Source organism: Perca fluviatilis, chromosome 18, assembly GCF_010015445.1.
Source record: "Perca fluviatilis chromosome 18, GENO_Pfluv_1.0, whole genome shotgun sequence".
Taxonomy (NCBI): domain Eukaryota; kingdom Metazoa; phylum Chordata; class Actinopteri; order Perciformes; family Percidae; genus Perca; species Perca fluviatilis.
In genome coordinates, this window is record NC_053129.1 from 19,731,657 (window position 1) to 19,754,293 (window position 22,637).

Sequence of the window (22,637 nt, forward strand, 5' to 3'; positions counted from 1 at the left end):
ATATCGTTACATAGTAAGTGTTGTCTTTTACTGGTTTTAAAGGCTGCATTACAGTAAAGTGGTGTAATTTTCTGAACTTCCAAACTGTTCTAGCTGTTCAAATATTTGCCTTTAACCACTTAGTCATTATACTGTATAGCCACATTGCTGATGATTATTTATCTAAAATCTAACTGAAGATATTTTGTTAAAGCACCAATTCTCAACCCTAGAATATCGTAGAATATCGGTATTTGGTCAAGAATGTCCTGATTTTCTCCGTATCGTCCAGCCCTAGTTTCACTGTGGTTGAGTTCAAATGTGAACCACAATTGTTTTCAACATGGCATTAATCAGCCTCAATCAAATTGATTTAATAGTAATTATTGGAAAAAAACTGTCATTCAAATGCTATAAATGATCCTGAAAAAAAAGAAAGCTTGCAGTTATGATCACATAATTACAACTATATCCTCTTTGGCAACCAAACAAAGAAAATGAAAGTGCATTGTCCAGTATACAAGCTACATAGAAGCAAGGTTAATGACCCAAGGAAAACACATTATCCATCCCTGACAGTGAAGAATGCTTTATTACATGCTCTTGATTAAAATAAACTCTTAAAGCAGGTTGCTTTCAAATTTTGTTGTCGCACATTTCTTCACACAACATGAAATGGCAAGCAGTGGTCAAGCTTTAAAAACAGCTACAGCACACTGTTGGCACCTGGCAAGTCTCCCAAGGCCAGGAACCTATTGAGTTTGAACTCAAAGTCAATGGGACGTTCACAGGGAGGCCTGTAGTTCCCTGTCATTGTTAAGCTCAGGTAGGGAATGAGCGCACAGTTCTCTTCAAACAAGGCCAGCTTCTTTTTGTACTTCTTGCGGATGTAGTCTGTGCTCTTGTGGTTGAAAGCTGTAAAATATGTTAACATAATCATTATTGAGTTTGAGCAAGTCACGTGATATTTACTGTGACCTAAGGCAACCTTGACATCTTGCTTTACCTTTCAGATAGAATGCCACATAGAGGAGTGAAGATCTTTGTATACTGAGGAAGGGATACTTTGGTTTGAGACACCCAACAGCTGTCATGGCCTTGATGACTGATACTGCCACACCCTAAAAAATACATACAACTCAAAACAGGGCAGATGTTGAAGAGGATTCAGAAACATACCTATATCAAATGTTGACTTAAAATCTCTGCTGTGTGTGTGTGTGTGTGTGAGTGTGAGAGAGAGAGAGACCTGCTCCAGGTAGCCCAACGTTGGAAGGGAGGTGAGGGGTACAGGTTCACAAAGAGGAGGAACTTTACTGGGCAGCCTCTGGTTCCAGTAGGTTTCAGGAATCCTTGGAAGATAATATATCAACACCAACTTTCACTCAATAGCCAAATAAAACTTTATTGAAAGTACTGGGGATAGTTCCAAATACTGTGCACGACTGAATAATCCTTGTGAAAAGAAATCTAACTGAAAAACATTTCAGAAATATACAAAGAGATAGCTCCACACCTCAAAAACTTGTCCTGTTTCTGCTTTGTCTCAAGAATGTAGATCCGTTTTCTGTATTCCACTGCATATTCCATCTTTCCCCGAACCAGGGCTTCATACCTGAGGACAAATAAACCTTCCATGACACAAATAAAGCCCTTTTGACATAATCTATTTGTTGGTATGTTGTAGTGTGAAATTTTTAGTTTTTAATAATTACGTGCTTTTCAAAATGCACTTTCTAAGGTATCTTTAATCTAGTGAATAGTGCCAGGGACCACACCTTTCAAGTTACTAAAATTGAAAAGTATAATAACTTGTAATTTTTCACTGATAAATTAAAATCTCTATTAATCAATTAATAAATGAATGCCAATCATGTATTCAAACAGTGTAGTGAATAGTGTACCTTTGCTTTCCATCCAGATAAGTGACCGGGCAGAAGCCCTTCATCTCAACTTGCTGTGGGAACTTGTTCTTCACCTGGATCTCAGTCAGCTTTCTGGGCAGCAGCTGGGGTTGTGGGAGAGTGTGTGGGCAGCCAGGAGTCACAAACTGATCGGGAGTAGTCAGGAACCGCTGTGGTTGAGAGAGCAACATAAAAAAAATATTTTTTCTTTCAGTCACAGTTAACAATCTATTTGCATGTTAAATCTGTTATTATAAATGTAACTTTAAAAATGTGTGTATATTGTTTATCCTGCATGATTTCATAATATCATACATAAATGAAATCCACTGGATAGTTAACAGAAATTGTGCACAGAATTTGAAAAGGAGGAAATCTGCTTAATTTGTCTTGAATGCTTTTCCATACTCATTTGTGCATTTAACCATCTGTGTGCTCCAGTACACTGACCTCTAAATGGTCTTCGCCACACATCTTGTAATAGTGTCCCCTGTACTCGGCTGCATGAGTTAAGGCTGCACTTTCTGAGCAGTCCACCAGATGGCGATGTAGAGCCAGGCAGACAGGGCAGTACTGTCCAAACTCTCCAAGCCGATACTGCAGCTCCTTGGGTGTGATGCACATTCTGTTGATGCATGCTGCTTGTCCTGCAAAATGAAAAAAGCATGGGGATTCTGAACTAATGTCATCTTAAGATGATGAGTAAGGCAAGTATTCAATGAATACAGTATTTGGCATGTTTTACTTTAGGTGAAAAAAAACAACAACTATCTGATGTCTGGAAAAGCTTCTAGTACTTACTGTTACGTGTCCTCTCCAGGTAGTTGTGGATATATTTCATGCTGATGCTGACCTCCTTTATACTGCTGTTCCAGATCCACCATTTGCTTTTCAAGCCATCGAGCAGGATCCAGTTCTGATATTGTTGTTGGAAGTGTTGCCTCACATGCTCCATCTCCTGCTTGTAACAGGAGTTACGAATGTGGAGGATCTCTGAGCTGTCGTGCATCAGGTGAGGCCTGCAGTAGGAGGAGTAGGGGCAGGACACATTTTATTACTTTGACAGTTTGTGATTTTAAACAGCTCTTAGACTTGTGATATGATGTGTATTTATAGTTGCTATCGATGTGTGTTCTCTCACTTGTTGGGCTTCATCTTGTCCAGGAGACCTCTGGTCAGCACCTCCACTGTGGCCAGCTCCAGCTCTACTACTATCATGGGGATGATGCTCCGAGACCCCATCAGCTCTGTCTGCTTAAGTGTCTTCGGAAAGCCATCCAACACGTACCTGGGTGACAATAAATATTGTCTTCACAAACACCCTCAAGTAGAATAGAATAGAATAGAATATAATAGCCTTTATTGTCATTGCACTATGAAGGTACAACAAAATTTAGTAAGAATAAGTACAGCATGTGCAGATGTCTTGACAGTCAGAGTAAGACTAGTCTATATCCAAGACGCTCCACTTCCAGGATTGCTCCGTTGCTGCTGGAAATTCCGCGGATTTCAATCTTTCCGGCCGGATGTCCGGTACCTTCCGCTTTCTTTGTGTTGGAATTTTAAACTCTGGTTGATTTATGATGACTATGGTTAACTGCTCCTCAGATCTCTGCAAGGTAAATCCAGACAGCTAGCTAGACTATCTGTCCAATCTGAGTTTTCTGTTGCATGACTAAAACAACTTTTGAACGTACACGTTCCACCAAAATAAGTTCCTTCCCGAGCCTATTTTGCAGCGGCACCTTGGCTCTGCCCGGTGCTTATGAGGATTATGATTGGTTTAAAGAAATGCCAATAAACCAGAGCACGTTTTGACGTGCACGTTTTGTGGACTAGCCAGACCCTCCTCAGCAGCGCTGTGGAGGAAGGTCTGGCAAAGCGAGATTAGAGTAAGAAAAAAGTCTTTGTCTTGAAACAAAAAAAAGCAAAAAAGTTATTTCAAAGTAAAAGTTAATATATTTTCACACACCCCAGCTTACCCTCGAGTGCTGCAGATCGAGCTCATGAGTGCCACCTCCAGACACTGAATGGCCAGTTCATCAGGTACAACGAGTCCCTGGGAGAGATGCTTTTTCATCTGGACAGCCAGATCAGTGTGCTCATGATTGTTAAGCACCGTACGCATAGCGCCGCCAATGGACAGACAGGCCAAGCCATATTTCTGAGCAAACATCTGTGCCACTGGAGAGTTAAAGCAAAGTGAGAGAAATGCAGAATGTGAATAATAGAAAGAAGAGAGAGATAATCGTAAAAAAAAAAAAAAAAAAGGATTATTTTCCAGCTGTCTTGAGTCTTACCAGTGGTTTTTCCAGATTTGGGTGGTCCAACAACAGCTATTTTAATAGGAAGGGACGGGGTGGGCTTTGGCTGCCTAAGGTACTTCAAGGGGTTCAGCATAAATGTGTTACGGTTCTCCTTAGTTGCAAAAAAGTAGATAAACTGATGGAAGATTAGGGGATATGTGGTATTGAGGGGCCACTGCAGAGGCTGGATCACATCTCTCTCTTTGTAGTGCTGTAGAAGGGGGACATTTCACAGAGTTCTGCTGATTAACATGTCAGCAAAAAAGAGTAAAGGTGTACTAGTAGTTGAAATACAAATCGTGGCCTCATCCCACAGATGCTAAAAAAGACACAGTGACCATTCCTAAATGAAGCCTACCTTTATGGGGTCCCAGCAGCCAAAGGCGCTGTGGAGCTTATAAGAGGAGAGCAGCAGCTTATGTGCCAGGCTGTATGAGATGGGTTGGCATTTTTGGAAGAGTGACTCCCTGTTGGTCACCAGGGGCTGGATTTTCTGGAGCAGCTTCTGCTGAGTGATCCGGAGCTTACGAGATGCACTGATTGACACTGAGGGTATGTTTAGTTCACTCAGGAGCTCCTGATCATAGAACAGCACAAAGCAGAATTTATGAGCATTAATAAAGTACAATATGTAAACTTACATTATGCAGAGCACATAAAGTCACATTAGGTTTATCTTAGGACCAACTTGTGTCTCTGTAAAGTCAAAGGATGTCAGAATGTAAAATGTTTGCAAGTATCTATCAGAGTCGTAACGTTTAATGATGACAATTTGTTTCAAGTATTACCTTGTGTGTTATGGCTTAGACTATTGTAGTAAATCTTATATAGATTATAGAACTCTCCTGACTGTCCTTGAAGCAAATATTAAATAATAGCAGAAATGGGTGAGGGAAGCAAATACGTATGTCTGGCTAGTTAATTGCCTTCACTGGGTTTTGTGTCTTTGTACCATAACAGTAACAAGGCTGTTTTCATCCTTCACATAACGCTCTGCTATCTCCATCTCCAGCCTCTCAGACGCTGCCTCCTCATTCTCTTTATTCTCCATGTCTTTGTTATCCTCTTCAAAAGGAAACTCTTCCTCCAGCATGGCCTCTATCTCTTCCTCCATGTTGCCTGCAGTTTCATCCTCTTCATCATCTTCTTCATCCTCAGAATATCTGAGCTGATGAGTTGGAGATAGGAGGAATAGGCATTAAGCAGTGATGAAGAGGGGATGACGGTGTGGTTATAATTAGTTTGCTTACTTTGTTTTTGGCTGCCTTCGTGAGTTCAGCCCTTCTCTCAGCAATGCTGTTCTCCTGTACCAAAGAGATAGCTGTACTCACACAATCTATAGACATTGTCAGGACAGACATGCATGTACTAAAGTTTGCAGAGAAATGATTCTACCAAGTTGTCACTTGCTTACCCGGTTCTGCTTACGTAGATCATAAAGGAGGTTTAGCTGTGCTTCACGGCGGTTGTGGCGCTCACGCCACTTCTCCAGGTATGTCGGCAACAGACGCTTCTGAACATCTGTGACATCCACCACCAAATTTACCACAACATCAGGGAAAAGCTGTTGCTGCAAAATGTACTGCACCTCATCGGGATTTTGAGGAAAGCCCTCCAAAATAAAACCTGTAGACCTACAAGGTGGAGAAAAATGCAATTAAAAGACACACACAATGTATATATAATGAGTTAAGGTACATAAGGTGTAAAATATAGAAGTGTAAGGATGTGAAAGGTCTATATGTGATGCCTGGGATTTTTAAGTGAAAGTGAAAGAAGCAGAATGGGAGCATGAGAGATTAAGAGATGTATAAAGATTTATCAAAGAAAACATTTTTAAATTTGATGAAGTATGCTTAGTCGCCCTCTTGTGTGTGTGTGTGTGTGTGTGTGTGTGTGTGCGCAACTACATGTATGGTTCCTGATTCCAGTATGGTGCAATAATCATATCCAGGATCTCTGGGGTAAGTGGATCTCCGTCAGACAGGTATGCTTTGATAGCCGTTTCCTCATCAGTCAGGACCACTTCCTGCTGTAGACACAGAGTAGCACATGCACAGTATTTCAGTGTCAAAATATCCTAATTCTTTAACATTCTTGTAATTCTTGTCTTTGATCTTGCTACAGAGAAAGTTAATTGAAGCTGACCTCCATGTCATTCGTGTTGTCGGAGTTCTCCCCCATCTCCTCCTCGTCCTCCCCCCTGGCTTCCTCTATCAGAGCCTCCAAGTCCTCAGCAGACTCTTCTGGAGACTCCAACTCATCAGAATAAGGTACCTGCTCCTTTGTCTTGGCCATGATGAGCATTTGGAGTTGCTCCCTGAACTGAATATGGAAAATGCCAAGCTGCTGGGCGAGCCACTCACCCTGAGTGGTCTTGCCTGACCCTCGGGTACCAAGCAAAAAGATACGCAGGGCAGGAGGCTTGGACAGAAGAAGATAGAAGAAACTTGTTAGGTATTTTTGCTTTACTTACAATGACTTTTTCTTTTCTTCTTATGTCAGTTTGTACCTTGAGAGGCACAGTCTGTGCAACAAAACATGCAGGGTTTTGAAGGAAAGAGTCCCTGGCTGCTTGGCTCGAGAAAAAGTAGTTCTTCTCACGGTACTTGGCTGCAATTTCACCCGTACAGGGCCACAGGACGTTGTGGTTTTTTAAGGCCACAGGGCAGAAATTATGGGTATCGCCTAATACTCTCTTGGTTGTTGCGACCCCCTGCTGTCATTGAGAGGAAGGAGATGCTGTTAAAGGTTTGTTTATATGTTTAATTAACAACATAGCAGTAAGACAGGCCTCCATCTTCAGTATCTTCAATTATATATAGGATTATAAACTTGTCATTTATAAAGTCAAAAAAGACATGTTTACTGACTTCTTCCTCCTCAGCTGCATCATTGTCACTGCTGCCTTCCTCGGCTCTCTCCAGCTCAGCTAAGGCCTCCATATCCGCCGCCTCCTTGTCCAGGTCTGTTGCTGACAGTTCCCAGGACACATACTGAAAGGGTTCTAAAAGTCAAGCATGTAAACCAGATTGGATTATTATCAATAATTAAAAAAAAACAATTGTCATAAGTTATTATGAATAATTATTATAGTTATAATACATTTAACTGAAACCTGACCAACGTGCGGTTTGTGGTGTTAACAAAATTCAAGACTGGGATTGATACTTCAAGAAGGGTTAAACTCACTCTCCTTGATAAGGACCATCTGTTTAAGCAGGTCTTCGGGGCTTTTGTCACCAATCTTCAGTACTGAGTGTGGGATAGTTAAAGCGGACTGCATTTGGTCCCATTCGTACACAAACTGTTGCAGTTGCATTTTATAGTCATTCATCTCCGGGCCGTCTGGATAACCCAAGTCCCAATGATCAGGTAGTACCACAGCTGGAGCGACAAATTAATGAGAAGGAGATGGCGGTCCAGAGTTTGAGATGGATGGAAAACGTTTAGTTCAATGCTACTTTTATGGTGCTTACACACACTGTAGTATGTAAATACAGAAAGGTGTGTGGATGCACGGGGCTGGTGGTGTCATTTTCTACAAAGGACATTAATGAATGCTTTAAAAACAGTGCTGGTCAAATTTTACAGGATCAGGGAGCCTTTGTGAATTTAGGCTGACAGTTGGTACCTTCGGTCTCTTCAGCAACTGTCTCTAGATTTGTTTGCAGCTCTGCAGGCTTGGCCTCTACCTCCGATTCTGGGTCCTTCTGTTTTCTAAAATGGAGAGAAATTAAGCACAAGAACAAAAGCCCCATAAACAACCAATTCCAGATATAACAACCCATAAAATTTGACAGCATCATTGCACCTCCACTCACAAGACCAGTTTCTCCTTCTTAGATTGTTCGTGCTGCAACCTCTTGCTCACTGCTTTGTCCACGCTCTCCTTGTTCTTCTCATACAATCTCTTCAAAACTGTTCAACACATTTAAGTGCAGTGAAACATGATCACAGACAGAACTCAAATATAGACTTGACTCTATATACTCTATATAAAACAACAACTTGTTAGCGTTGTTACTGTGTCTCGTACCTTGATTGCTATCATTGTCTTGGAGACAGAAGAGAGTGTCTGGCAGGATTCCAGCTTGCTGTAAGACTTTCATTTGGGAAAAGTTCTTGGGAAAGTTGTCAAGCACCCAGCCAGTTCTGACATCTGCACCAGTGTCAGCCTCTTCAATCTGTAACATCACAATTATTAAGCAACACCCCTGCAAACTGTTTATAGTTGTACTATACGTCTAAATGGTGGTTCATTCATTTGGTTTAACTTTCTAATCATATATACTGTATATGATAAATGGCAACATTTATGTTAAATATACTTTTTCTCCAAATACATTCAATACATTTCCAACAACAGTCACAACAAAAATGTAGAAGGAATGCTCTTTTTTTTTTAGAAGCAAAAAGCTTGCAGTGTAAATGCAGCTGCCATGTTTCAGATTTTATAACATACCTCTTTTACACGCTTCTCCAGTACCTCAGCATACAGGCTGAAGGGAGATGTGCTTTGATGTTTGGCTTCTTCCATCGCAGTGAGCACCATGGTTTGTACCTCTGGATGATCCTCTGTCACTGAGAACAGCAGAAAACATTTGCACACAAATACAGTGTAGGCTGCCACATAATCTCGACTCACACTGAGCTCCGAAACTCTGGGGACACAACATAGCGTGACCAGACTACCATTTGTGATGTGTACAGTACGTGTAAAAGATTTTGAAATGGTTAATTTATCCATGTCCGTTTATCTGCATGTGTGTTTGCGCCAAAGAGAGACAGAAAGAATAAAGAGAAGGTTTCTACATCTTACCTTCTACAGAATTGGTTTCATCGGATGAAATATATCAGAACATTAATTCTGTGTCTGACAGTATACGTCAAATAATGCTGTATACTACATGGTATTTCAAAGGGCTGATGTGTGATATAATTTATATAATTTGTTAGTAGAATAGTTATTAATAGTAGTGAATATCATTTTTATTTATTGATGGTTTATTTGATAGTGACAGATACAGTATACATAGATAAACTAAAGACAGCTAACCCATCGTCCTCGTCATCATCATCATCATTGTCATCATCATCATCATCATCATCATCATCATCATTATCATTATCATTATCATTATCATTATCATTACCACCAACAAAACTCAACTTACCTGAATTCTGTCCGACATCCTTCTCCATCTTCATCTTGATTTTTTCTATAGCAACCTGTGTTGTCTCCTCTTTGATTTTGTCAAGCCTCTCCTGCTCAACCTTGTCCAGAACTGGCTGCACCAGTACCTCCATATCAAGCATCAATGCCTTGTAGTGCTGAGCTAGAAGCTTACATAGAGTGGTCTTCCCTGCCTGTGGAGGTCCAATGATGGAAACTCTGCAAGGGAGCCTGGGCATCGGAGGAAGTAAGTACCATCGGGGGTTTGTGAAAAACTTCTGGCAGGCCTCCTGAGATGAGAGGATGTACAATTTGTCCTGGAAGCTGCGCAGGGGTTGAAATGAGAGTTGGTTGACATGTTTACCCAGTCTTATTTGAAGCTATTGGATAGATTCCTCACCTGGCCACAGCCTACAAAAGATCACTCACCCCACACATAATTCAGGCTTGCCAGGAATGACTTTGCCCTCCCTCAGAGCAACAGGACAAGTTCGGCCCCAGCGGCTCCTTCTCCATTTAAAGCCGGGAGCCACTGTCCTGGACGAGGACATGACTCTCATTAGGTCCTCCTGGAAAAGAGATGGACTCAGGATTAAACTACTTCTAGTTATATTGAGAGTTAATTTAGTGGAGGGAGTATGTTTAAAATGCCTGTTAGTGCATCATTTAAAAAAAATAAAAAATAGCTCTTGCATCAGCCTTACCTTTGTGTTAATAGTTTAAATGTATGGTGTTTTGAATACTGTTTTTTTTGTAAATAAAATATGAATAAGGTCAATAATGGCAGACCGTGTCAATGTCTTCTGGCAATTCTTCATCATCATTCTGGTTGAGGAGGACTGGAATGGAGACACGCTTTATTGCCATGGATCCAAGACGGGACATTACAGACTAGAGACAAAACAATCAACAAAATAAAGTCAGCCCACACAATACATAGGTAGTTAACCCTCTCCCACACACACACACACACACACACACACACACACACAGATATAGCACTGCTGTCTCACACCAGCGCCAGACTAACATTGCCTGCAAATTAAAAACACAATATGGTGACAAAATCTATTCAACAGCATATTGTATGCAACATTTTATTGTTCATTATCTTGTTTGTAAGACTGTAGCATGTATTTCCTGCAGACGGTTCATTTATCCCTAGTGTACCAAGTGCAGCTCTTCAGGTGTGTTGTTTCCGTCCAACTCCAACAGGTAGAGGGGGTTGTGTTCTGTCATGTAGTCCTGAAAAATATTACTTTTGTCAAGGGTGAAATTAATTGAACCAATCTGATATAATTTAGAACATCATATTAACGTGGATCTTTAGATGAGGCTGTGTTAGTCAGACCTTCTCTTTATCAGCAGTTACAGTATATCTCAGATGAGGTCTTATGATATGGCTTTTTAAATAAAGGTCAAACTTTTACACAAACGCAATATCTCTGACTGCACTCTGGCGTGTAAGAAAAATCACCCTGATTGCCCCATCAAAGCTGTTTGAAATGTATCATGTGGCTGTACATGATGATCCAATAATTTAGATTGTGTAAGAAATGGATGACTTCATTTCAAATGATTAGCCCAACAAACAGCTGCATTATGTGTGGAGAGTGACACGTTTATTTAACTTCTTAATTAAAGTGTAAGCCATTCAGAAATTTTGAAGCCCTGGGTAACTCACCTCCAGTGGTCTGAGCATGGTATTCTTGTACATGGTGAGTCTAGTAAAAGCATTTCTGGCCAAGTTTTCTGGTGTCCACACCATCTGGTCAATAATATCTTTTTGGAGTTCTTCTCCCCCAGCCTGCAAGAAAAGAAAAACAAAAAAAAATTAACTAAATTAGAATGAAAAAAGTCCAAATAATACAACATAATGAAATTGGGGAATGCCGGAAATAATCATCATCATCATCATTATTCAAAACCAAATTACACCAAACACCAAAGACAGGAAAGGTTAAAACCAGTGGCAAGAGTTGTTTTCTCTCAACCTTACCTGCTCCTCCTCATCCTCATCCTCCACTTCCTGGTCCTTGTTCTCCTTCTTCATGTTAAACACCTCCTCACGCTTCCATTGATCCCTGTTGTACAGCTGCCCTGTCTGTGGGTGCTGCTTCAGACCTGACAGCCGGTGGACCAGGTCGTTGTCTGCACACTGGTGGAAGATGGAGATGGAAGATGGAAGATGTATATGGAACTTCCAAATACTTAAAAGGTTATTTAAAAAAAATAAAAGACATTGCTTGAATCAATTGCTGCTTGTTGACATGCACAACTCTAAATGGAGGGCATGTGGATAACCTTGATGTTGATGATGAAATCAGGTGTTAGTTTGACGTTTTTGATCAGCTCAAGCTGCTCATGAATCTTCAGACATTCTTCTGACAGGAATGGTAGGCAGCTCAGTACATACCCTGTATTACAACATATGTGTTATCAAGTGCAAGCAGTGGCTTGCTCACATAGTGTTGTTTTGAATGACAATTACAATTTACCGTAGTGCTCCACATGGTGTGAGTTAAGCCTGTCAAGAATCAGCTGGAGCACCATTTCTTCTGGTATACTTCTTCCCTCAGATAAGATATTCAAGATCTAAAATGGTCAGAGCAATTCATACACCATAAAAAAGATGCATACATATGTATGTAAAACACATGACATAAAAGGGACAGTTAACCTTTCTGTCCTATGACACAAGTAATTATACTCACCTCTACACCTTGCTTTGTTTTATTTTTAATGTGTGTGTTGAGCAGATCTGTATCTGAAATATTATAAAAGATGATAAATATATATATCTGAAATATGTTGGTACAATTAAAGACCAGAAATACAGCAAATTGAACTCACCATCAATTAAGATACACTTCCAGGACTCTGCAATGTTTTTGGCCAAGGTGGATTTTCCAACACCCTGTCACAAAAAATGCCATGTCATTGGGTTATATGACATGGAACATAGCTAGAAGAAAATAAATGCCAGTATTTTGATGTGATGTGGTTGTATACATGCAGATGTGTTCTCTTAAATCTTCACCTTTACCCGAGGAAGACCATATATGTGTGTGTGTGTGTGTGTGTGTGTGTGTGTGTGTGTGTGTGTGTGTGTGTGTGTGTGTGTGTGTGTGTGTGTGTGTGTGTGTTTACCGGTCTTCCAACTATAATGAAGCAGGTGGGTTTGGCAAGAAGACTCTCTCTCTCAGCATCATCTTCTATTAGGTTGTCCAATAACCGGTCCACTTAAGCGTATATAACATATCAATGAACAGAGAGAATCAAAAGTCATAAACAGAGGGTATCAAACTGTCAGTTGCTTGTAACGTTAACGTTAATCTGACGATTTAGCTACCTATCCTGCCGTTTCTTATAAAATTGTCGTTATAAAAGTTGACTATATCACAGGTAACGTTAATTGCTGACATATTTCAACGGAAATGTTCTTACCGTTAGTTTTGGTCATTCTTATATCCTTCCCCCCCTATCTTTTCACCGTTTAAACTTTTATCATCGTTTGTTAACTAGCTAGGACGTAACCTAAGATTAGCTTGCTAGCTATCCAAGGTTAGCAGTCACTGTATACTGTCACCATAGCAACTCACAAACAAAGGGGGGTAGTTTTACTTAGCTAGCTATGGCTCGAAAGCATAGACTGTTAATATTAATAATATATATATATATATATATATATATATATATATATATATATATATATATATATATATATATATATATATATATATATATATATATATATAATATACTAATAATATACAGTCTATGCTCGAAAGATAGAAGCCGCGTTTCTCAAGTAGGCTACACTACATTAGATATTTAGCTAGACTTCATATTGAATTTTCTGGCACTTGTAGTCTGGGCAGACTACAAACCAAACTTTGGACATTTTTATCAAGAGCTGCATGGCAACACTGTAGAGACCTTAAAAATAAGAAGGCAATTGATGTGTTTGATACATTTCTTATGCCCGGGATTTATGTGTACATACTGTTGCTATTCTTGTGTTCTTTAAATAAAGAAAATATAATAATATATATCTATATTAAACAAAGCTTATGGTGAAAAGACCCAAAGGCAAAAACTTGCGTCTATTATTAATCGCATTTTTGGACTCTGTGAGCCACCGTATCAGTTGACGTGAGATCTTTCATGACAGTCACCTGACTAAAACAAAGTCATGTTGCAATTAGCTAGTGCTAGCCGTAAATACTTGTGCAAGCTACATACACAATTAATGAATTAAAAACGTTCAAATAGCTAAGTTATTTAGACTACCAGAGGAGATGCATTATTGCGTATTATTCTATGTGGGGATGATTTGTGGCTAACCCAGCTAGCTAGCAAATGGTGAGTAACGCTACTTAGCTAGCTAGCTAACTTTAGGTGAAAATAAGATGCACACAGTAGCTAGCAGTATCAGGTTTAACTTTTTTATATCTTATCTCTTTTGTATTTTATGATGTGAAGTAATGGGTTTTCACAATGCGTTACGTTCGCTTTGCAGCTCTTCAGTTGTCTCTTCTGGATTGTTTGGAGAATACAGGGATAAAAATGCCTCAGTCAGCGGCTATCATCAGTGGGATCCAGAGGATGGTTTTGTATGAAACCAGAGCCGTAAGTCTGTCATGATCTTTATGCTGTTAGTATTACTGTTTATAAGTTCCACCTGCAAGTAGCCAACAACATCTTTTTAAATTACATCACATTTCCATCATGTTAAAGTTGCTTTTTTGTTCTCCTGATGCTTCCTGTGTAAATATTAGTACATAGACAAAGAGTGGCTTTTAAAAACAGGATGATAAAGGTTATTCTTCATGCTTTTATTAATCAAAGGACAGTTACCTGAGTAGGCCTCTTCTTTATCTGCAGCAACATGCTTTATATTCATACAGGTTCACACATTTTCTCCTTGGAACCACCTAACCCTTTTTTGTGCCTCTAATGATACTACATGAGTGGCACAAACTGGGGCTAGGAACTACCCAGCACAACTACAGTATTTCCCAACTCTGATGAAGGTGCCTTGCTAACCACACTGTGGCACAATTATTTATTCAGGACAGGCAATATTTAGGACATTCGGATGTTCAACAAGCTGACATTCACAAGTCCATCTCTGACATCCCAAATCCATGAAATGTAGACTCTAGTGATGGATTTCCTAATCTCACTGATGTACAAAAGCCACGCTTAATCTATGATTTTTAACATTAAAAACTTCACAGACATAACATGAATGGGGAGAAGGATGTAGAGCTCCTGTATGATTGTGATTACCAGTCAGAAAACACTAGATGGCAGCAAAAGATTGTTTGTGATGATTTGCTACTCGTATACCCCAGTTTACTTTGATATACCATGACCTCTATTGTGTCAATTATAGGGTCTAGAGTTTATGGGGGAAAAAACAAACTAATCATTCTGACTGTCAAGACTCTAGACAGTCAGAATGATTACATTTTGCCAGACAAAATGCAAATATTAGTATAGTTTTGATTAGGTTTGTACATATTTGGTATAAATATGTGCACTTTACAGACACATTCTTGTGTATCCTTTTTTTCCTATTTTCCTAATTGTGTGTTGTTTTTTACCAATCCAATTTTTTTTGCAACGACTTATAATTACATGTGTTAAAATAAAGGTGTTCTACAACAGTGATTGATGGCTGATCAATAGTCAAACACATTTACACAGTAATGCAGGAAAAACATTTGTCACAGTTGAGCTATCATAATTTGTTATTGAACATCTGTCAGCCCATTTTATTGAACAGTGAATGAGTTGACTGTCTAACTGTTGTGGACAAAGAGGCCTCCGTTGGACATTGTGGAACAGGACACAATGTCTCTAATGGTTGTGGATTGTCCTGATACATGATGTTACGATCTAATGTTGTTTAGTTGCCAAATCTTAAGCCAACTTGCAACCTAGTGTGAGAAAAATAATGACTTTGAAGAGAAAGTCATACAAGAAAGACAAATCTTAACAACGAAGATATTAGAAAATGTACTCTAGATCAGATGTTCAACAGGGGGTCCGGGACGCCTAGGGGGTCCTCAGAGTCACCGTAGGGGGACTTCCAAATTATTGTTAATTTTTGAAAGTTTTTTTCAAAAATTTAAAAGTCTTAACATGAATCCAAAATATTATAAGCAAATATAAATCCCCACTGCTTACTGGCCAATAGGTAAGATAGTCACTAAGGCCATCCACAGATACAGGTAATCCTAAGGATTCACTGTGCTGTATGTATGTTTAACAGAAAACGTGATTTATAAAATCATGGCAAAAATTATTAGGCTATTGAAATAGCTTAGTATTCTATGCAAAAAATAGTATGTATAAAGGCTATTGTAGGCCCAGTTTAATATGCAACTTCATTTTATACAGTATATGTAGTAGGGGGTCCCTGCTCTGTCTCTCTTTCAGTTAAGGGGTCCTGTGCTTAAAAAACGTTGAAGCTACTCTAATTCCAAGGTATATTCTCATATAAAATTACATGATACATATCTGCATTGGATTTCTTTTGTGTATAATTTCACAGGCTAATTTCATACATTGCTTTCTAATTGGGCGGCTTACTTTTCTTGTCAGTAAACAGTTTAGATGCCATTCAGTGAGGTTTTTGACCACAGTACTGAGACAGCTCTTGTTAAAGTCTTTAATGACATCCACTCAAACACAGATAGTGGCAAAACTTCAGTCTTGGTGTCACTTGACCTTAGTGCTGCGTTTGACACAGTCGACCATGACATATTACTAGACCGATTTAAAAAAAAAACTGGGTTGGCCTTTCTGGCTCAGTTCTAAACTGGTTTGAATCCTATCTAAAGAATAGAAACTACTTTGTGTCTATAGGCAATTATGTATCTGAGCATACAAAAATGACGTGTGGAGTTCCCCAAGGCTCGGTTCTGGGACCTCTTCTTTTCAGCATCTACATGCTTCCACTGGCTCAGATTAAGGAAAACAACAAGATAAATCACCATAGCTATGCGGACGACACACAACTTTATATAACTTTATCGCCAGGAGACTATAGTCCAATACAAAAACTGACTAAATGCATTGAACAAATCAATGACTGGATGTGCCAAAATTTTCTTAAATTAAATGAAGAAAAAACTGAGGTGGTTGTTTTTGAAGCAAAAGAGGAACAACTGAAAGTCAGCGCTTAGCTTCAAACGGCAATGTTAAAAACAACAGACAAAGCCAGAAATCTTGGTGTAGTTATGGACTCAGACTTGAATTTTGACAGCCACATTAAGACAATAACAAAATCAGCCTATTACTATTTTAAGAATATATCAAGGATTAAAGGACTTATGTCTCACCAGGATTTGGAAAAACTAGGTCTCCCTAAAAAATCAATCAGACAGCTGCAGCTGATTCAGAATGCTGCTGATCTCTCAGGTCGTCTGGGACAGGTCTGCTTGTTGTCCCCAGAGTCAGAACTAAATGGGGGGGAAGCAGCTTTCGGTTTTTATGCTCCACATATCTGAAACAAACTCCCAGAAAAGTGCCGGTCTGCCGCAACTCTCAGCTCTTTTAAATCAAGGCTTATACCTTTCTTTTTGATGTTGCCTTTCCTTAATTCTTATACTGTACTATAAATTTTATTTGTGTATTTTATCTCTTATCAATTTTTATACTGAGCTGTGAATTTTATTCTTGTATTTTATCTGAAATCTGTATTTGTTCATATTTTTATATTTCTTATTTTCTATTTTTGCTCTTTGCTTTTCAATGTTTGATGTTTTATGTAAAGCACTTTGAGTTGCCTTGTGCTGAAATATGTTGTATAAATAAAATTGCCTTGCCTTGCCTTTCCAGAGGTATTTTTTGGTGGGGACCAATCAGTCAGAGACGAAACACAGAGTCTTGAAGATTGACCGCACCGAACCCAAGGACCTGGTCATAATTGACGATAAGGCAAGTGCTGAGTTTCCACAAGAGTTGGTACAGTGCAAATGTATATGCTTATGTAATACAGTACAGCACGCTTGAGCTAAAATTGTACTATCAATCAGGCTGTCCCAAGTGTATTATGAATGACAGCTTAGCTGATGAGGGCTGCATGCACCTCCTATTATTCTCCACTACTCATTACAAGGAACCATGAGCCGAGATTTGTTTGTTTGTGTTGCGGGTGATTATGATTATGATGTGTTTGTTATAATGAAGCATCCATGACTAAATATACATCACTCCACACTCTCATTCCTGCTGTCTGTATTATACTGACCTTGGGAAACCCCTTTTTGTTTTTCATTTGATTGGCATAGTTGAGTGTTTTATAAACAGAGTGGATGCTTGAGAATGTGATGATGCAGTGGAGGTGAGCAGGTTTAAAGCTGGAAAAACAGCCTCATCTTTCTCTCAGCTCATATGTAAGGAAAGCTGGCACACAATGAATTAAAATACTGCATAGAATCTCTTTATATTTCTGAGATGGATGAAGATTATACAGCGAACTAAAGAACACACACATACACACATACCTGATGTGTGTATGTGTGTGTGTGTATTTGTCTGTAGCATGTGTACAGCCAGCAAGAGGTTCGGGAGTTGTTGGGTCGCCTGGACCTGGGCAACCGGACCAAGATTGGCCAAAAGGGTTCCTCGGGCCTGTCCAGGGCTGTTTCCGCCTTTGGCATTGTGGGTGAGTACAGTCCCTACACTCTCTTCCTCACTGACATAGCAACATCCTTTGCAAGAACATAAGCATTGCTTCTACAGGTGTGCGTTTTGAACTAATTTTGCATATTACTGTAAGTGCTTGAAATGGAAAAACTGGATGAAAAAAATAAATAAATAAAAGGAACACCTGGCAGGACATTGTTATTCACTACAATATAGCACTGCTACCACTACTACTTAGTCAAGCTTAAAATGGTTTATTTTCAGGTTTCAAATAATGCCAATCAGTGGTGTATTTTTTTAACTTTCCCTTTCCTTTTGTAGAAAATCAGGTAAAAAGAAGCCGTAACAAAATTGTTTAGGAGAGTTGTTTCTATGACTGTAATAGTGATATACAGTACAGTGCCTATTAAAACTATTTAGTATTTAAATTGTAATTAATTTATATTATTTTGTAGAGATCTGTTTTCACTTGGGCATTAAAGGCTTTGTTGATCAGTGTCAAAAAGAATAGCTCAACTCCTCTGTGCTTTGGACATTGCTTGACAGACCCAATTACAATTGGTACAATTGTAAGGTTTATGGAAAGCATTTATTGTGTCTCTTAACTGGCCTTTTGTCAACCCAAGACATGGAATTCAGGTCACTCTCATTTTTTAGGTCAACCTGTTCTGTCTGTCTGCTCCATATATGCAATTAAAGGTTTGTTATTGTTATTAGAGGAGTTTGTGTAACTGATCACACTCTGTATATCCTCCACCTGTGTTTGCACCCCGGTGGCTGTGTGGGAAATAATTGGTGTGACTGAGCTGTGTTTCACATAGGAACTGCACACCAGTCCTCAAGTCATGACCTACATTTTCTGTCACACACATTGTAATACACACAAAACAGAAGAGTGTTTGAGTTTGTCCTGATAACCTGTCTTGGTGATTCACTCAGGTCATTATTCAGCCTTTATCCTTTACCAGTATTGTCTGTTTCTATGTACTCCGGACAGGTTATTGATCATAGATAATTTGTCTGTCACAGAAACGTACATTTGTAGGAAAATTACTGCAGACACTTTGGAGTTTTCCTCATTTCTGCTACATGTAATCATGGTGAATCAGAAGAATGTTTGAATCCAATTCAAAGCCACTTTAATGAGCCAGAATCAAATGAAACCAAACATTGACTTCAACAAACCAAACATGTTACTGCCTAAGGCACGTTTTTCTTCCCAAAGATTACGCTGTTGATGAGGTTGTGCAAAGTGCCCCTACGTATACTTTTACTCCTGTCTGTCATGTTACAGAGCTACCAGCAGGACCAAACCACACCAAATAAACATACAACCACAATGCTAACTTTAACATGCTAAAATATTCACAATAACAAAGCTAACATGCTGATATTTAGCAGGTAATATGTTTGCCATGTTCTCCACGTCAAAACCCCAAATATCAAATACAGTGGTGGCTTGGGGAAACGTCAGGGCCTCACTAAAGTCAGTGGGTTTCTTCCTCTGGAGAGCATGTGTGTCTTTTCAAAACATAATTGAAATTGTTTCCATCCACTAGTTGTTGAGATATTTCAGTCTGGACCAAAGTGGTGGTCGGACTGGACATGGCCATCCATTGAGTATCGCTGCTAGTGTGGCTAAAATTGCAACAGTCTTACATTCTACTTTCCAGTTCTTCGTGTGTGTGTGTGTGTGTGTGTGTTTGTGTTTGTGTGTGTTTGTGTGTGGAGCTGTATACATTTGAATTTTTAGCAAAGAAAGATGCTAACAATTGTTAACTAGTATTGGCAAGGTCATAATATCTAATTCATCATCTTTTAAGCACTCTGACACATCTGTGAATAAATTAGATGCTTTTTCCCCACTGTGCCCTTTTGCCATCTTTGTTTACCAAAGTCACTGTATCATATATATATAAAAAAAAAGACTGTTTAAGCCATGTTGGGTTCAGTTTATCATAACAGGCCCTTTGCCGAGCACCTCTTTATTACTGCATATAATTACTCTTTTTCATGTGCCAGTTTTGTCAGTCTGACCCATCTCTGCTTGCAAGAAACACAATCAACTAACATAAGAATTGTCATTCAGCAAAGCCACAAGTTCATTCAAGGCTATGGCTTGCAAGCTTAGTTGATTGTCATTGCGCTGTGAAAATCACGTCTTACCTGCACATTTGGATACACCAGCTCATACTTACTGTAAACCCTTCAGATGAATTCCCAATAGCCACTCTTTAGTCATGTGAAGGAGGAATCCTTTACACATCTGGGTAGAATAGGTCTGGAGTTATTTAGCAGAGGTGTCAATGAAGTCAAAAAAGCATATAATGAAATGCTAAAAAGCCACACTAATTGCTTTTCAGAAAAGTTACCATGCTTCTTTTCATTGTTCCCTATACAATTTGTGGACACTCACTCTTTGGCAAATGGGAGTGTAATTTGTTCCTAACAGACACACAGACAGACCGATAGCTCAGAATGTTTTACAGTGATTTACCTAATGGAGATCTCTACTATAAGAGTGGGAATTAGGATAAGAATGTCTTACAGGTGACTAACTATGTTACAGTATTTCTGTATACAATATGTGCAATAATTATGACCACATAAAATACCTTGTTGGCCTTGATCAATCAATGTACAATTTAAAATAGTACTTAATGTAGAATTTAGACAGAAAAAAGAGGTCAAAGGTAATGCAGCAGAGGCTGAGATATCCTGACTTTCAGTCTCTAGTATGGGTCATAGTCACGCTCCAAAAACACTGGATGCTACGCTTCCTGTAATGCAATTTGATGGTGTTTTTCATTATACTATGTTCTTGTCATAGCAGAGTTGTGGTAATTAGCATCAAAGTTGTAGTTTTCTTAAAAGTTCTGGTATATGGCACAGGAATTTCCCCAGTGTGGGATTAATTAAGTTTATCTTAGCTTATCTTATTTGATATCCTACTTGGCTCTTAATGATACGTAAGAGTCTGAAAACCAATCAAGCATAGATGTCTCATGCAAACTAAAGTCTATCATTCAACTTACTTAAACCCATATTTACTCATCACAGTCTGTTTACATGTTTTGGGGAGTAATACTGCATATGTGGAAAAAAAGTGAGATCTGAGGAATTGCCTCAGGTGATGTCACTTGATTTAGTCAATTAATGTCGAACCATGTATTTTTAGCTCAATTTCGTTCATGTAATTGGTTGTTTGTGTATCCACAGATTTACGTCATCCTGCATTTGTAGCATTCTCTTTGTATGTGCTGGAAACACAATATGAAGATCATTACAGTGCAATGATACTGGGGCATCTGTGATTCTAAATAGTCCAAATGTAAGAGGACTTCTTATGCAGTTGCAAAATAGCATCTATGACACACAATTCATTTGTAAACAGATTAGTCTTAGCAGTAATATAATGAAGGTCTGTGTCTAGCATGCACACTTGCCTAAACTACTGGCCATGATGAGGCAAATATTACTAATAATATTCCGACCATTAAAATAAATGCACACAGACATCATCCACAACTATTCATCATGTATTGAATGTCACTGATTAGTAAATAGCGCATCAAAAGCTGAAAGCAAATGATGACTATGCTGGATGATACTTTTTGGGTCAGATTTTAATTATGTAAGACGAAATGGAGCGTATAGGTAATACAGTGAAGTGTGACATGCAAACACTCATGATCCACCTCCACAGTGGTGTTTATTTGTATTGTAAAAGCTGTAGCTGATTTGCAGGCAGCAGAAAGGCTGCCTGCAAATCAGGCTTTTTTTCTAAACTTCAGTGGTGTTCTATGAACAACGCAAGTTATGTCAGGGGTAAGGTGGGGGGGAAAGAAAGTTCCTTGAAAGAAACATTTGAGTTTATTCTAAAAGATTTTAAATTTGTACGTTTTTTCCTTCACAGGGTTTGTACGTTTCCTCGAGGGGTACTACATTGTGTTGATCACCAAGCGCAGAAAGATGGCTGACATCGGTGGCCACTCCATCTACAAAATTGAAGACACCAGCATGATTTACATCCCCAATGACTCGGTCAGGGTTACACACCCTGATGAAGCAAGGTTCTGTCTCTTTCTTGTTCTCTTTTTATATATCCATTTATACACCATCACTAGTAATTTATAAACACACTCACTGATCACACTATAGTCAAGAAATTGTAATGCATTTTTTAATGAACATTGAAATAAAGATATTCGGACTTGAAATTCTACACAATGTCAGAACTTTCAGGAGTCAGTCTGAAACATGTTTTGAGGAACAATGCAGAGTTTCTATTTGCAACATACAATGAAGCTTTCATTTCATGTGTTTGCAACTGTGTGTATGTGTTTGTGCTTGGATTTGCTCTCAAACACATGCCATAGTTTACAAGGAAATTGAAATCAAAACTGTAGCCCCTTTTAGATATGCACCCCTTTACATTAATCTTATGGATATTTAACATGTTGGTCTCATGTCTGCATAAGCACCACTTTTACATCAAATTCACAACGGAAATCTTACAACGTCGGACCCAGTAACATTTCCCTAACACTTTCACTTGCAATGGCAAAAAAAAAAAAAAAAGTCTGAATTGAATGCCGTCAGAGTAAC

General features: G+C 38.9%; 2 protein-coding genes across 5 annotated transcripts in view; one reads left to right on the forward strand and one right to left on the reverse strand.

Moving 5' to 3' along the window:
- Window positions 1–552: 552 nt before the first annotated feature.
- Window positions 553–14,314, reverse strand: ak9 (adenylate kinase 9). Of its 3 annotated transcripts, none has more exons than XM_039781217.1 (35): window positions 14,226–14,314; window positions 12,516–12,607; window positions 12,219–12,282; window positions 12,080–12,132; window positions 11,864–11,960; window positions 11,670–11,782; window positions 11,365–11,523; window positions 11,050–11,172; window positions 10,536–10,610; window positions 10,155–10,256; window positions 9,795–9,934; window positions 9,367–9,689; window positions 8,655–8,773; window positions 8,229–8,376; window positions 8,014–8,110; window positions 7,824–7,909; window positions 7,382–7,576; window positions 7,063–7,196; window positions 6,702–6,905; window positions 6,338–6,613; window positions 6,100–6,221; window positions 5,604–5,823; window positions 5,440–5,493; window positions 5,142–5,357; window positions 4,548–4,766; window positions 4,184–4,400; window positions 3,866–4,067; window positions 3,025–3,171; window positions 2,685–2,902; window positions 2,334–2,530; window positions 1,884–2,053; window positions 1,496–1,594; window positions 1,229–1,331; window positions 986–1,100; window positions 553–894 (listed from the first exon to the last, which is right to left on the reverse strand). In XM_039781217.1, the coding sequence occupies exons 1-35, from the start codon at window positions 14,269–14,271 to the stop codon at window positions 686–688; spliced, it is 5,154 nt and encodes a 1,717-aa protein (XP_039637151.1). In that variant the 5' UTR covers window positions 14,272–14,314; the 3' UTR covers window positions 553–685. The 3 variants fall into 3 exon arrangements, with proteins under 3 accessions (XP_039637151.1, XP_039637150.1, XP_039637152.1); XM_039781216.1 differs by having other exon boundaries at window positions 6,702–6,908; XM_039781218.1 differs by lacking the exon at window positions 14,226–14,314 and adding an exon at window positions 12,813–12,938 and having other exon boundaries at window positions 6,702–6,908.
- The window catches only part of fig4a (FIG4 phosphoinositide 5-phosphatase a), an 85,667-nt gene continuing 76,550 nt past the window's right edge, over window positions 13,521–22,637 (forward strand). For both annotated transcript variants that reach the window (XM_039781219.1, XM_039781220.1), the window contains exons 1-5: window positions 13,521–13,730; window positions 13,888–13,997; window positions 17,220–17,318; window positions 17,925–18,048; window positions 21,946–22,102. In XM_039781219.1, the coding sequence (XP_039637153.1) occupies window positions 13,935–13,997; window positions 17,220–17,318; window positions 17,925–18,048; window positions 21,946–22,102 (443 nt within the window). In that variant the 5' untranslated portion in view covers window positions 13,521–13,730; window positions 13,888–13,934. The remainder of the gene's footprint in view (window positions 13,731–13,887; window positions 13,998–17,219; window positions 17,319–17,924; window positions 18,049–21,945; window positions 22,103–22,637) is intronic.

Coding starts and splice junctions, on each gene's coding strand:
- ak9 (XM_039781216.1), bottom strand. CDS start 14,271: ATGAATATAAAGCATGTTGCTGCAGATAAAGAAGAGGCCTACTCAG. Junction 5,494..5,603: donor ATCTACGTAAGCAGAACCGG/GTAAGCAAGTGA, acceptor TCTTTGGTACAG/GAGAACAGCATTGCTGAGAG. Junction 895..985: donor TGTGGCATTCTATCTGAAAG/GTAAAGCAAGAT, acceptor CATATTTTACAG/CTTTCAACCACAAGAGCACA.